The 13,959-nt window shown below is 41.1% G+C and overlaps 1 protein-coding gene across 1 annotated transcript in view; it reads right to left on the bottom strand.

Moving 5' to 3' along the window:
• Nucleotides 1–13,959, bottom strand: part of DNAH8 (dynein axonemal heavy chain 8) — a 418,964-nt gene that overhangs the window by 339,646 nt on the left and 65,359 nt on the right. Inside the window, exons 11-14 of the mRNA XM_073556422.1 lie at nucleotides 10,737–10,880; nucleotides 8,288–8,485; nucleotides 6,817–6,893; nucleotides 2,864–2,967 (exon numbers count right to left, since the gene is read on the bottom strand). Coding sequence (XP_073412523.1) covers nucleotides 2,864–2,967; nucleotides 6,817–6,893; nucleotides 8,288–8,485; nucleotides 10,737–10,880 — 523 coding nt within the window. The remainder of the gene's footprint in view (nucleotides 1–2,863; nucleotides 2,968–6,816; nucleotides 6,894–8,287; nucleotides 8,486–10,736; nucleotides 10,881–13,959) is intronic.

Below are 13,959 nucleotides of genomic sequence, written 5' to 3'. Positions count from 1 at the left end.
CCTGTAAGTCACGTAGGCGTTTTTTAATCTCAATAAATTGCGCCCTTTTACGCTGCACCTCCAGGGAAAAATCAGGGAAAATGGAGACTTTCCTCCCATTAATAGCAAGTTCCTTAATATCTCTGGATCTGCGCAGGATAGCATCTTAGCATCTCTATCTTTAAAGTGTAGGAGCTTGAGCAAGATGGGACGCGGGGGTGCTCCCGGCGGGGGGGCACGCGTAGGGACCCTGTGTGCTCTCTCAATAGTAAAGAATGGGGACAAAACATCTTTGCCAAAGGTGTCCATTAGCCATTTTTCAAAAAAGCCCAGTGAGTCAGTCCCCTCCGTCCTCTCCGGAACCCCCACCAGTCGCAGATTACTTCTACGGGAGCGGTTCGTTAATAAATGTTTAACTCCATATCAATATGGATTTATGAAGGATCGCTCCTGTCAGACTAACCTGATCAGCCTCTATGAGGATGTAAGCTCTAAAATGGACCAAGGAGAATCATTGGATGTCATTTATCTCCACTTCTCTAAAGCATTTGACACTGTACCACATAAAAGATTGGTAAGTAAGATGAGAAAGCTCGGGCTAGGGGAAAATGTGTGTAGATGGGTAGGTAGCTGGCTTAGTGATAGAAAACAAAGAGTGGTTATTAATGGGGCATCCTCAGATTGGGCCAGGGTTACTAGTGGGGTACCACAGGGGTCTATATTGGGCCCCCTACTATTTAATATATTTAGTAATGATCTAGTGGATGGCTTACACAGTAAAATATCAGTATTTGCAGATGATACAAAACTATGTAAGGTCGTTAACACAAAGGAGGACAGTTTGCAACTACAGACAGATTTGAGTAAATTGGAGAATTGGGCTGAAAAATGGCAAATGAGGTTTAACACATATAAGTGTAAGGTTATGCACATGGGAAGGAGAAACAGATGCTACAATTACTTACTAAATGGGAAACTGCTGGGGAAATCAGACATGGAAAAAGACTTAGGCATCTTAGTCAATAAGAAGCTAAATTGGAGTGCCCAGTGTCAGGCAGCTGCCACCAAAGCAAATAGGGTCATGGGATGCATTAGAAGAGGTCTGGGGACACGAGATGAAAACAGAATTCTCCCTCTATACAAATCACTCGTCAGACCACACTTGGAGGATTGTGTGCAATTTTGGACGCCGGTGCTCAAGAAAGACATTACTGAACTTGAAAGGGTTCAAAGGCGGGCTACTAAAATGATAAATGGAGTTGGTTCACTACAATACCCAGAAAGGTTATCAAAATTAGGTCTATTTACTCTAGAAAAGAGAAGACTTAGGGGAGACCTAATATATATGTACAAGTATATCAGAGGGCAATACAGAGATCTCTCCAATGAACTGTTTGTACCAAGGACTGTGACAAGAACAAGGGGGCATTCTCTTCGTTTGTAGGAAAGACAATTTCTGCACCAGCATAGAAGAGGGTTCTTCACGGTAAGAGCAGTGAGGCTCTGGAATTCTCTTCCTGAGGAAGTGGTGATGGCCAACTCACTGAATGAATTTAAGAAAGGAATGGAGGCTTTTCTTGTGAGTAACAGTATAGAAGGTTACGAATAGCATAATATTATAGGTAGATGGATGACCCAGCTTAGGGGAAGGAATTTTTTTCCCTATGGAGAAAATTGGCTTCTACTCTGTGGGTTTTTTGCCTTCCCCAGGATCAACAATGCAGAACAGCTGCACTAAAAATAGGCTGAACTAGATGGACATAAGGTCTTCCTTCAGCCTTCAAAACTATGTTACTATGTAGAGGAGGTGGCTGATGGTGCTTCCACTCTTAAACTTGTATCCATATGTGTGATGTTTGAGAGCTGATATGTAAGGGCACATCCTGCTCTGACGGCTCTGCCTGAAGTCATTATAGAGAGGTAGCAAAACGTGTAAGGAAAAAAGCAGGGAAGGAACTGTAGACAAGATTGCGGCTCTACAAGACCTGAAACTGCAGAGGCTGGTGGAAAGGAAAAAAGACCAGAAGAATCACCCCTGCACATCACCACCACCTGTGATCCATGCCTGGGTAGCACTGCAGGAGGGCCGCTGGTGATGGGCAGGGTTGGTGGTGTCAGAGCGAACAGCACTGCAGGAGGGCTACTAGTGATGAGCGGGGGTTTTGGATTTAGAAGGGACATCACTGCAGGAGGGCTGCTGGTGATGGGCGGGGGTGGTTAAGTTACATAAGGTCAATGTCATGGCAAATAGTCCGGATCTCAATCCATGACAAGGCTCCAACCTGCAAAGCAGATCTGGCAACAGCAATCAGAGAAATTTTGAGCCAGATTGATGAAGAGTACTGTGTGACACTCATTAAGTCCATGCCTCAGAGACTGCAAGCTGTTATAAAAGCCAGAGGTGGTGCAACAAAATACTAGTGATGTGTTGGAGTGTTTTTTTTTTGTTTGTTTGTTTTTCATGATTCCATAATTTTTCCCCTCTGCTTGGTTTAAAAGAGTAAACATTACTGACTGCCACATTTTTTGTTCTTGATTTCTTTTAGTGTTTTTTAAAGCCAGAAAGTTGCCATTTGAATTGACTGTAGTTTTGTGCCATGTCTGTGATCTGATTTTTTTCTACAAAATTAAACAACTGAATGAACATCCACCAAGGCTGGTGATTCCATAATTTTTGCCAGGGGTTGTATATGTCAAGAAACACTATGAAAAAAATAATGAAATAAATGTCTCACTTTGTCACTGGTTTCTAATTCATCTTAAAAGCTTTGAAAAACTCTACAAAACAATGAAGGAAAACAACATGCAGAGAGGCCTGTGAGAAGTGCCAGTGACAGTGCGGCTCACACCCCACACCAGGACAGTGATATTTAGAATAAAGGACTAACATTTTTAGTGAAGTGAAGCATCTCCATGTAATTCTGAAGAATACAATGAATGATATTAGGAACTTGGGAATCCAGGGCCGGGATCTTCAGTCTCTGAAACCTAAAGATAAAAACAGCAAAAACTGATTTTTCTACCGTACTGTTAGCTACTTCAATATGCTAAACTGCAATAATACAGCCACACCAGTGCTGCGAACGCTGCTGCTGACGGATTTCATCTAATTTTACTAATTTATCACCAACTATGTAATGAATATTCACACTATAGTAAATAGAGATCAATATCATGCCTACAATATAGGCACTTACATACTAGTCATTTCACAAATGCAAAATCAAATCTGATCCCCTGACAATCTGCCATCTTTTACAGCAATGATGCTGCCAGCTCGTGTCACTCACTGCAGTTCAAATTCACCACAGTGAAATTCTCCCGGTGAACTCGCCTCTACTTTTCACGGTGCCAGAGGGGTTCTCACCAAGGTCACTGCAGTTCAGCCCGGCTGGGTCGGAGCCTCAGTGACCGGAAGCAACCTTGATGACGTCATCGCTAGTCACTGATGCTGCGCTTGCAGCAGCTCATTCACCAGTGGTTCTCAACCTGGAGTGTCGCATTTTGGCACCATCCAGGTTGAAAACTGTTTATCCCCAGACATGGATTATGGTGTGGGACAGAACGATGGACAGGTGAGGGATATTGTTGTTTTTTATTTTTGTTTTATTACAGGTGACGAGGGATTCAGTGGAATTAGGCGTTAAGTGAGTATAACTGTGTTTGTCATTTTTAAATAAAAATGGAAAAGTGTTTTGTTTTATTTCAAACTAGCTGAAGAGCCCGGCGCTGCCCGGGCATAGTAACTAACTGTGGTTAGTTATAGCAAATTATAATTATCCTCCATCCCATAGTCCCGTGCTCATATACCCATCATACATATCCTCCATCCCATAGTCGAGTGCCCATATACCCATCACACATCCTCCATCCCATAGTCCCATGCCCATATACCCATCACACATCTTCCATCCCATAATCCCATGCCCATATACCCATCATACATATTCGCCATCCCATAGTCGAGTGCCCATATACCCATCACACATCCTTCATCTCATAGTCCCATGCTCATATACCCATCACACATATCCTCCATCCCATAGTCCCGTGCCCATATACCCATCATACATATCCGCCATCCCATAGTCCCGTGCCCATATACCCATCATACATATCCTCCATCCCATAGTCCAGTGCCCATATACCCATCACACATCCTCTATCCCATAGTCAACCATTATGACATCATAGAGAGCGGCGAGGCTTGCAACCTATGATGACATCAGCGTCGCCATGGCAACCATTATGACACACACACACTTTTTCCCCATTATGTAGACAGGGGCAAAATTGTTTGGTGAATTGGAACGCGCGGGGTTAAAATTTCGCCTCACAACATAGCCTAGGACACTCTCAGGGTCCAGACGTGTGACTGTGCCAAATTTTGTGGCTGTAGCTGCGACGGTGCGGATGCCAATCCCGGACATACACACATACATACATGCATACTGTGGTGTAGTAACCACTATGTCCGCTAGGGGGCACTGTGTGGAGGTTCCAAGAGAAAGGATGAGTGGCAGAATCCTGAAGGATGGTTATGTATCTCAAAGTAGGTGGCTTTGAGATGGAGACTTAGTTATGCGTATTGATCAGCAATGGTATTGCTGAGGTGTTATTTCAAGGTATAAGGGAGAAGTCTCTAGGTAACTTGGGAGTTGGGCGGGCCAGTTACCAACAAACCCACCCAGGGGTGTGTCTGAAAACGCCTGTAGTAAAAGACTATGTGAGGGTGTGAAGGACCTGTGATGAAGTCATAGTCACGTGACCCGGTGGGTGTGGCTATAGACCATATAATGTGGCCAGGGTAGGTCACATGTGGTGAATGCTTGGACCCGGTTGGTCCAGTGTGGAAGGTCCCGCTGAGATGGGGCTTCCTGCCTGACAGCACGTGTGGACACTGTGTGTAATGGCTGCCAGCACCTGTTAGTTCCCTGGAGGGAATGAATGCCTGCTGCATGATAAAGGAACCGTGAGGTTACCCGGACGTGGGTGAGATAACTTGGGGCTAGGAATCCTGCACATTGAATACTGCACAGCTTATGTGACTATAGGACATTGCTAGCATGGACGCTATGCTGATTGTGCTGTTAAGTGAACTTTCTGTTGCTATCCTGGTTTATGAGGATTAATAAACCGAAAGGACTGTGTTATGGTTGATGAAAACCTGTGCCAGAACGGTTTTATCGCTGCCAAGCGAGTGTCCCCCAACCATGAATGACAGCGCTACCTCACAATACATACACACACTTGAGCTTTATATATTAGATAAAGGACTTTATTCTGGCTGTGTGTTTATTTACAATATAACTATAGTATTAGTAATGGATAGGTGTCTTATTGACGCTTCTCCATTACTAAGCCGTGGGCTTGATGTCACTGGACAATACAAAGGTGACATCAACCCCACAAATATGAACCCCACTTGCCACTGATACAGGGCAATTGGGAAGAATCAGGCAAAGCACCAAAATTGGCACATCTAACAGATGCACCTTTGCTGGGCAGCTGCGGGCTTGCTACTTTTAGGCTGAAGGGGGCCTATATCCATGGCCCCCTATCAGCCTGAGAATACCAGCCCCCAGCTGTCTGCTATAGCACGGCTAGTTGTCAAAAAATGTAGGGGGAACCCACACCATTTTTTTAATTATCTATGTAGGGGTGCAGGCGTAAACAGGTAGGATATGGGAATGCTGCACAATATTAGGCAGCTGCAGAAGCTCTCACATTCAGTGTTAATGTGCTCTACTAACACAATAAATGATTTCCATTTGGCAATCATAGTCTGTAAATATTGGCAGACAATATACAAGAGCAAAAACGGAAATTTTTTGTAATTTTTTTTACCATTTACAAATTTGTATTATAGTAGTTTTATACTATCCTTTGATTATATATACAGTTTATATATACAGTATATATATGTATAATATATATATATACAGTATATATATGTATTATATATATATATATATATATATATATATATATATACATACACGTACATATACACACACAACAGTCCCAGTCTAAAAACTAAAAATTTTCAATTGATCAAGATTAGCATTTTGCTTGTCAGTCTTGATTCAGTGTGCGTTAGAGTAAATCCATTAATAGGTGTGCAGCTCTTAGTGACTTTGGCGCATCTTTCAACTGCTGTGCCCCACAGCTAGAAATGAGAACTGTACTGTGGTCAGCAACTGGTGCACATTTCTGTCATAATTTAAGTAATTTTCATGGTGTAATTCATATTGAGTTAGTTGGCTGTGCTCGGCCAAGACCAGTGATGTTTGAGCTCCTCCAATGAAAAGTGAGCAGAACGGTAAAAACTACAAAAGTGACAACATTTTTGCACAACTTTGCTTGGAGCAAATAACTGTAAAATGCCAAGCAGGGTTACACCAGAAAACTGTTGAAAACTGCTTGATGGATTGGGGACTGTGATATAGAAATTAGTTCATGTAGTCACATAAAATGTAGAATAATCAAATTATTGATATAAACTCCTTGTTAACATAGTATCTACTCTTATCCCCTGTAAGATTTGTAGCATATTATACCCTAAGGGCTCATACTCACTTGCCAGAGACTCACACGATTCTCGTGCGAGTCTCTCGCATGAAAACCTGGAACTGCCGCCAGCACTCGGACCGGAGTGTGCAGCGGCATAGGAATACATGCAGCCGCACGCTCTGGTCCGAGTGCCGGGGGCAGTGCCACGTTTTCATGCAAGAAACTCGCACAAGAATCATGCAAGTCTCTCTCAAGCGAGTATGAGCCCTAACCCTACAGATTGTATCACACATGAATGCACATTTCTGCCGTTCTGCATCCCACCTGTGAAGAACCCGGATGGCTTGTTGTGGGGATCTGAGTCTTCCAATGTGATTACTCATAAAGTCCTGGAGCTGCTCCTAAACATTCAGATAAGCACATTACCACAAGCCCCATTCATTTTATCCATAAAACCATGTGAATATCATCAATTAACAATGTTCTATGACAGGTTGTAATCGAGAAAGCTAAAGCTACAGTGAGAGAACATATGAGAGAAATATTGTAACTTCACCTAGACAAGGGCCGACCATGTGTGTACATACAGACAGACTTGTCAATCATCTGCAGCAGCACTGAGAAAAGCCGGTCAGGGACAGGACTAGTCTCTTTCCGCTGTGGTTTCTGGAACTTAAAGTTTATTTTCTCTGAAACTTCGGATCATGTCAGAAATGAAGAAATTACCAGGCTGCAATTGTGCTGCAGAGTCTGATATGACTGCCATGGTTTGGGCAGCATGAGCCACACACAATAGGTTATTTTTTTTTGTTATAACACAAGTGGGGTAAAAAAGGAAAAGCTTAAAAGTAACTAAAAAACCCACCTAATTGCTTGCAAACCAACAATAGATTTTACACTTCCAGGCAGTCTGCATATTACTCTGCAGCTGGAGTCCCCGTACAGAAGGCAGAGATGGTTTATTACCACCTCTGCCTTACTGAAAACTTCGAATGCTGTTTATACAGAATAAAAATAAAGAGCACTGACAGCTACGGCTTGTGGCTGAATTTTCCCTGAAAGTGTGACTAATTTACCAGCCACGGTGACAGGGAAAAGAAGATGGAAAACAAAAACATTTAAAACATGTTGTAATGCCCCCAAAGATCTTTCATGACCTTACTGGGGGAAAATATGAGAAGTGAAATAAATTAAAGCAGAAAAATAAATGAAAAAAAATAAAAAATAAAGCAGCTGCTGCCCCCATCGACAGCTAAAAAAAAAAAAATCACATGTGTATAATATCTAAAAATTATTGTTACCAATTGAAGAACAAAGTTTAAATTGTATCAGTGTTCCTTTTTGCTCATAATTAAATAAGAAAGAAAAATAAACAAAGCAAAAAATAAAAGTGTAAAAATTGCTGCAGAATGCTATGGATTTAAAATATTTCCAACCCTTCTCCTTTTCAAAAAAAAAAACTCCAGACACAAAGTGTGAATGCAGCCTAAGTTCAGGCTTCATGTTATGGCTTTGAAAAGGTTTTATATAATGTCTAGAGTGTAAAGAAGCTTGAATGGTTTTCTTTTTCCATGTTTCGCACTGGCTTTTTTTTCTTGGCATTATCTTTAAATGCAGTTTTTGAAGGTACACTGAGCTGGTCATGGCAAAAAAGTTTTACAAAATCATGTACCGATATCTTAAAACACCACTAAAATGGCAGAACCCAAAGCTTTGTTAGATCAGACAATTTCTATCTTGTTTCCATGAAAAACTGTTAAATGTCATTAGTGACAGTGGCCTAATAGTGATTTACCTCTAAATCATTTATCTGTTGAATGAAATCTGTAAAATCGGCATCAAATTCCGCTTTCTTCATATCCAGAATGTTATGTGTCCTTCTTTTAATGTCCTGGTAAATCGTTGTAAACCTTTCATTAAAGCAATCGATTCCTTCAATCGTTGATTTGCTTAAAGTCGAGTAGGTCTGCACAATCGACAATATTTTTGTAATCTATAAAAACAAAAAAATACAGATGGCTGCTCTGTTCCAGCTTCTCAAGTATCCTAGGAGGTGCTGACAACAGGTCTGGGAGTCCACATTGGGCATCCATGCCTCAGATAGAGAGATTGTGACTGTATTTTAGGCTTGAGAAAGCCCTTTGTCTCCTCACTGTTGTGATGTTTTATATGTTTTGGAATAAGGATTGGATTTTTAGAAGGATCTCTATGGTGCTTTGGATATCTTTGAATCAGAGAGAAAGCCAGCTAGGTCATATATCTGCATTGTGTCAGAGGCCCCCACACTCCATGCACCCAGGGCTGCAGATTATTACATGTACATTGTGTGGTGGTATTAATTTTGGTGGACCTTCAGATTTATAAAGTCCTGTTGTACTTTTATCCAGACAGGGCAGATGCCAAATTGAGATAGCGCCAACCTACTTCCCGTCATAGGAAGAAGAGACGTTCATGATTTGTTGTTGACTGACAATTAGGACCGGCAGCGTTTTTAAGCCGCTGGACAGAACTGTGTAGTCTGTTAAGCTCCTATATGAGGCAGATTTACAGGAGCTTCTCACAACATTAGGTATCATCAAAAAGAGAATTGATTTCAGTTCTTCAATAAATAAAGTGACTCTCCTCTATTCTACAGAGTCATTACACATAGAGTGATCTGTTATGAATGAGTCACCGTAGGAAGCAAAAACAGAAACACAAGCTAAGTCCAGAAAACCAGAGAAGTTGGCAGCTATCAGATTACAGACCACTGAACCTATCAACAACAACTAGCAGTAGCCGTGGGGGGTTCCTACGGTGCCCTAGATCCCTCGATCACAGCCGGAGAACTACATAGGCCTAAAGACAGAAAGGGAAATCTAAACTGCCCCAGAGCAGACCCCAAAGCAATAGACAGTCCCCAACATATAATGACGGTGAAGCAAGATGAAAAAACACTCACATAGATAGAAAGATAGGCTGAGCAAATGATGGGGCCCAAGCTAACTACATAGGACAGGATAGAAAAGCTGCTGTCTGTAATCCGCCAAAACCCTATCAAAACAAGAGCCAACAGCTGATAGGGAAAAAAGCCCTGAAGACGCTAGGCTTCAAAAAGACTATATCAGCACTCAGGTATCTTCTGAAGACAGAGCAAAAAGGAATTCAGCACACCCCAGCAGGGAATGGCAGAAATCCAGAAAAACAAGGAAAAACAAAACCAAAACACAAATGCAAAAGGAAGAGCAGAAAACTTAGCTTTTGAGGAGCAGGAATCAGACTGGTCTCCTAGAATCCCTCAGAGAGATCACCAGCAAGGCAGAAGGGCATCGGCTGCCTTATATTCCGTCAGCAATTCCCGTCACCCAGTCATCATCATCCTGCCCAGATGCTTGGTAATCAGCCTCACTACCTTCCTTCACCAGAAGAGGGAGTTCATCAGACCTCAATGGTGAAGGGGAAAAGGAACTCACAACAGTGATCTATTTCACGTGTTTATTTCTGGTAATGTTGATGATTATGGCTTACAGCCAATGAAAACCCAAAAGTCATTATCTCAGGAAATTAGAATACTTTATAACACCAGCTTGAAAAATGATTGTAAAATCAGAAATGTTGTTCTACTGAAATGTGTGATCAGTAAATGCACTCAATACTTGGTCAGGGCTCCTTCTGCATTAATTAAGCAGCTTGGATTGTGGCCTCTCCACTCTTCCTCCAGACTCTGGGACCTTGATTTCCAAATGAAATACAAAATTTACTTTCATCTGACACCTTGGACCACTGATCAATAGTCCAGTTATTTTTCTCTCCTCTGCAGCATCGGAAGAGTACAGGAGAATTGAAGCTAGACAGATACTGCCAGATTCAGTGCAACACTTACAAGGGCAAAAACAAAGAATTTGCAAGCACTGCACTCCTTGTCATAGAAAGCAACTACCGTATTTTTAATAGACTGCAGAGGTGGCCGGTAACATAGGTGATGAGAAATAACCTATAGAATAAAAAATCCCTCCATTCTTTCTTTTCTGCCCTAAATTCATCTGGGTAAAACAGCGACAATGACAGATAGGTAAAGTTGCAGTTGTTAAATAATTCACACCAAATCTTTATAATCTTGCAAAAAAGTACTGCTGCATGTCTTTATAACCTGTACATAACATGAATCTGGTATTGTGTTTAATTGAATCTCCAAGTATGTGAATTGTATTTATCACATGATGTACCATAATCCAGGCAACACACAAATCATTCTTATTATGTACCTTATCAGTCCGCTCACAGAAAGCTTCTAATTTTCCAAATATACAGATCTCTGATATATCAAAAACATTTTCATTGTGTATTTTACAGTCTCTTTGTTTTCTATTAAAACACTCCTGATATTCCTGAATCAGAAAGGTGCATTCCTGCAGAAAAACACAAGTTACAACACAAATGTAAAATAAAAAAATACTAAAACTGTTACATCAAAAAGAAGAGAAAGAAATACTTCTGAAGTGAGAACGCTCCAAGGGCTAAAGTCTGCCTGGTATCTGAGGACAGGGTATAGCTCACCAGGCAGAGCCAACTCTTTTTCTTACCTAGCGCCGAGCTTCCTAGTGGCAGGGTCCTGAATCGTCCAATTGTATTAATGAGAAATTAAAAATTAAATAATTATTTTCATATTTTCCACTGTCAGCCCATGTTCTCTTTTGCCTAGGAAAGTAACAGTAATGCATACTGCAAATGTGGGCATCATCTTTTCACTCCGGTATGACGTCACAGCTCCCCACTTATGCTGCATTGGCCACATCCCATAGGCAGAAATGAGGCTCCCGAGATTAGACCAGCAGCAGGTCCATACATAGCAGTCCTAGTAAGGACCATAAACATAGATATGTGACTCCAGCCTTAAACATACATTTTTTTATTTTTATTAAATTTTCAAAATTTTACAGGAAAGGAAGGAAGGGTTAATTAAGGAAAGAAAAGTAAAAAGTAGAGAACTCTGCTCTACAGTGTTGATTCACACATAAAGAAAAATACAGGTAAAGAAAATTATCATTTCACTCTTATACATTAGGTATTAAGGCAGTAATACTTTTCAGTATTATCCTTCTAATATCCTTTTATGTTAAACACTATTTAATTACCACTAAGTCTAACGGTAAAGACATAACCATACAATACAAAGTCATTTTGATTGGAATTTAAAGTTCCATAAGTCCCACCTGGTATGGTAGGAAGCTAAAGTATTATTAATGAAGGCAAATCTTTGTCCATAGAGCTATGGGCTCGGACTTTATCTAAGATGTCAGAGAAGGAAGGGAGGTCAGATTTTAACCACCAGAATGCAATTGTGTTTTTGGTAGTCAAGAAGATGTGTAACATAGCATACCTTATTGAAGGGTTAATTTCCACGGAGTTCAAAGAAAGTAATGCTAATTGTGGTGTAACTTGAACTTTTTTATCGGATAGGATACCTATGTGATCTGTGACCTCTTTCCAAAGGTTTTTTAATTTCGGGCAACCCCAAAAGATGTGGTATAAATTACCTGGGAGGCCGCAGTTTCTCCAGCATAGGGAAGAATATTTGGTACTTATGTGAGACAATCTTATTGGGGTGTAATGCCACCTTATCAGTGTTTTATAGAAAGATTCCTGCAAAATCGTAGAAATTGTTGAGGCATTAGGGAATTTGATAGCCTTTTTCCAATGTTCCACATCCAATTTAATATTAAGGTCCGATTCCCATTTCTGTATATAGGCATTTTTAACAAATTCAGTATCATCATTAAAGAAGGAGTAGACATTCTTGAGGCTCCAAATCGTCTTGTGGTTGATATTTGTAAACATGGAGGCAATTATTCCAAGATTGAGGCTATGTGCCCACGTAGCGTTTTTTAAACGCTCAGGAAACGGGTTCTCCTTTCCAGAAAACGCACGGTTTTGCCGCGATTTTTGTGCAAAAAAATGAGCGTTTTTGATGCGCTTTTTTCCGCGCGTCTTTTGGACTATAGGAAATAGCCAAAAATGCAGACCTAAGCGGAAATTAATGAACATGCTGCGTTTTTTACCGCTAAGCGTTTCCTTAGCGGTAAAAACGCATCCATTGGCACAAGAAGGCCAAAATACATTTAAATGAATGGGATGCTTCTTTTAAGCGTTTTTGATGCGGTTTGACCCCGAAAAACGCATCAAAAACGCTTAAAAAAACGCTACGTGGGCACACAGCCTTAAGGCTCTGCTGTTTAATAGTTTCCGCAGGACTTCTTTCAGGATAAAATAAGATGGGAATTGGGTAAATGGAATGTTAAATTTACTTTTAATCTCACTGAAGGGTAAGGCGTGTTGGCCATCCCATAAATATACGTATTTTAAAGCAAATGCAGGCAGCTTCCCAAGGTGACGAAAGCAACCAGATCGGGATCTAAGCAACAGGGCCAACACAAAGAAGCTCATGTCCAAAGGTGCGGCAGTAAAAAAGAAGCTGTATGCAATTCAAGTCATCATTCACAAGTCAGTGAATATCATGGATTGGACAATGAACATTTTATAAAGCTGTTCCCATGCTACAGACCAGTGATGGCAAAGTTTTTAGAGACTGAGTGCCCAAACTGCAACTCAAAACCCACTTATTTATCGCAAAAATGCCAACACAACAATTTAACCTGAATACTGAGGTTTTAGTTTAGAAAAAAAACAACTCATACACAGAGCAGGCGGGGGCAACAGAGAGCAGGCAGGGGCGACAGAGAGCAGGCAGAGGCGACAGAGAGGAGGCAGAGGCGACAGAGAGCAGGCAGAGGCGACAGAGAGCAGGCAGAGGCGACAGAGAGCAGGCAGAGGCGACAGAGAGCAGGCAGGGGCAGCAGAGAGAATAAAGTTGAAACCAGAAGTTTCCATCCTCTCTATATAAAGACACATCTGCAGGTTTTTCTCAATATCTGACATGAAATCAGAATAAACCTTTCCCGTTTTAGGACAATTAGGATTACCATAATTATTAATATTTGCCATATGCCAGAATACTGAGAGAGAGAGAGAGAGAGAATGTTTTAAGGCACTTTTATTACTTCCTGCAAAGTCAAAAGTTTACATACACTAATATTACTATGCCTATAAACAATTCTGGATGGCCCATAAGATGCGGTCATGTGTTTGGATGCTTCTGATAGTGTTTTTTTGCAACATCTGAGTTAGTGACACCTGTGGATGTATTTTAATGCACACCTGAAACACACTGCTTCTTTGTGTAGCATTGTGTGAAAGCCTCCAGAAGTCAGCCAAGATATCAGGAAGAGAATTGTGGACTTGCTCAAGTCTGGCTCATCCTTGGGTACAATTTCAAGATACCAGAAGATGATTCATTCATCTGTACAAACAATTATACGCAAGTACAAACAAGATGGGAATGTCCAGCCATCATACAGCTCAGGAAGGAGACGGGTTCTGTGTCCCTGAGATGAACATGCTTTGGTCCAACATGTGCATATCAACCCAAGG

The sequence above is a fragment of the Dendrobates tinctorius genome, unplaced genomic scaffold, assembly GCF_039654945.1.
Source record: "Dendrobates tinctorius isolate UK_male_01 unplaced genomic scaffold, ASM3965494v1 ptg000232l, whole genome shotgun sequence".
Classification (NCBI taxonomy): domain Eukaryota; kingdom Metazoa; phylum Chordata; class Amphibia; order Anura; family Dendrobatidae; genus Dendrobates; species Dendrobates tinctorius.
This window is presented reverse-complemented; position numbering and strand designations above follow the sequence as displayed.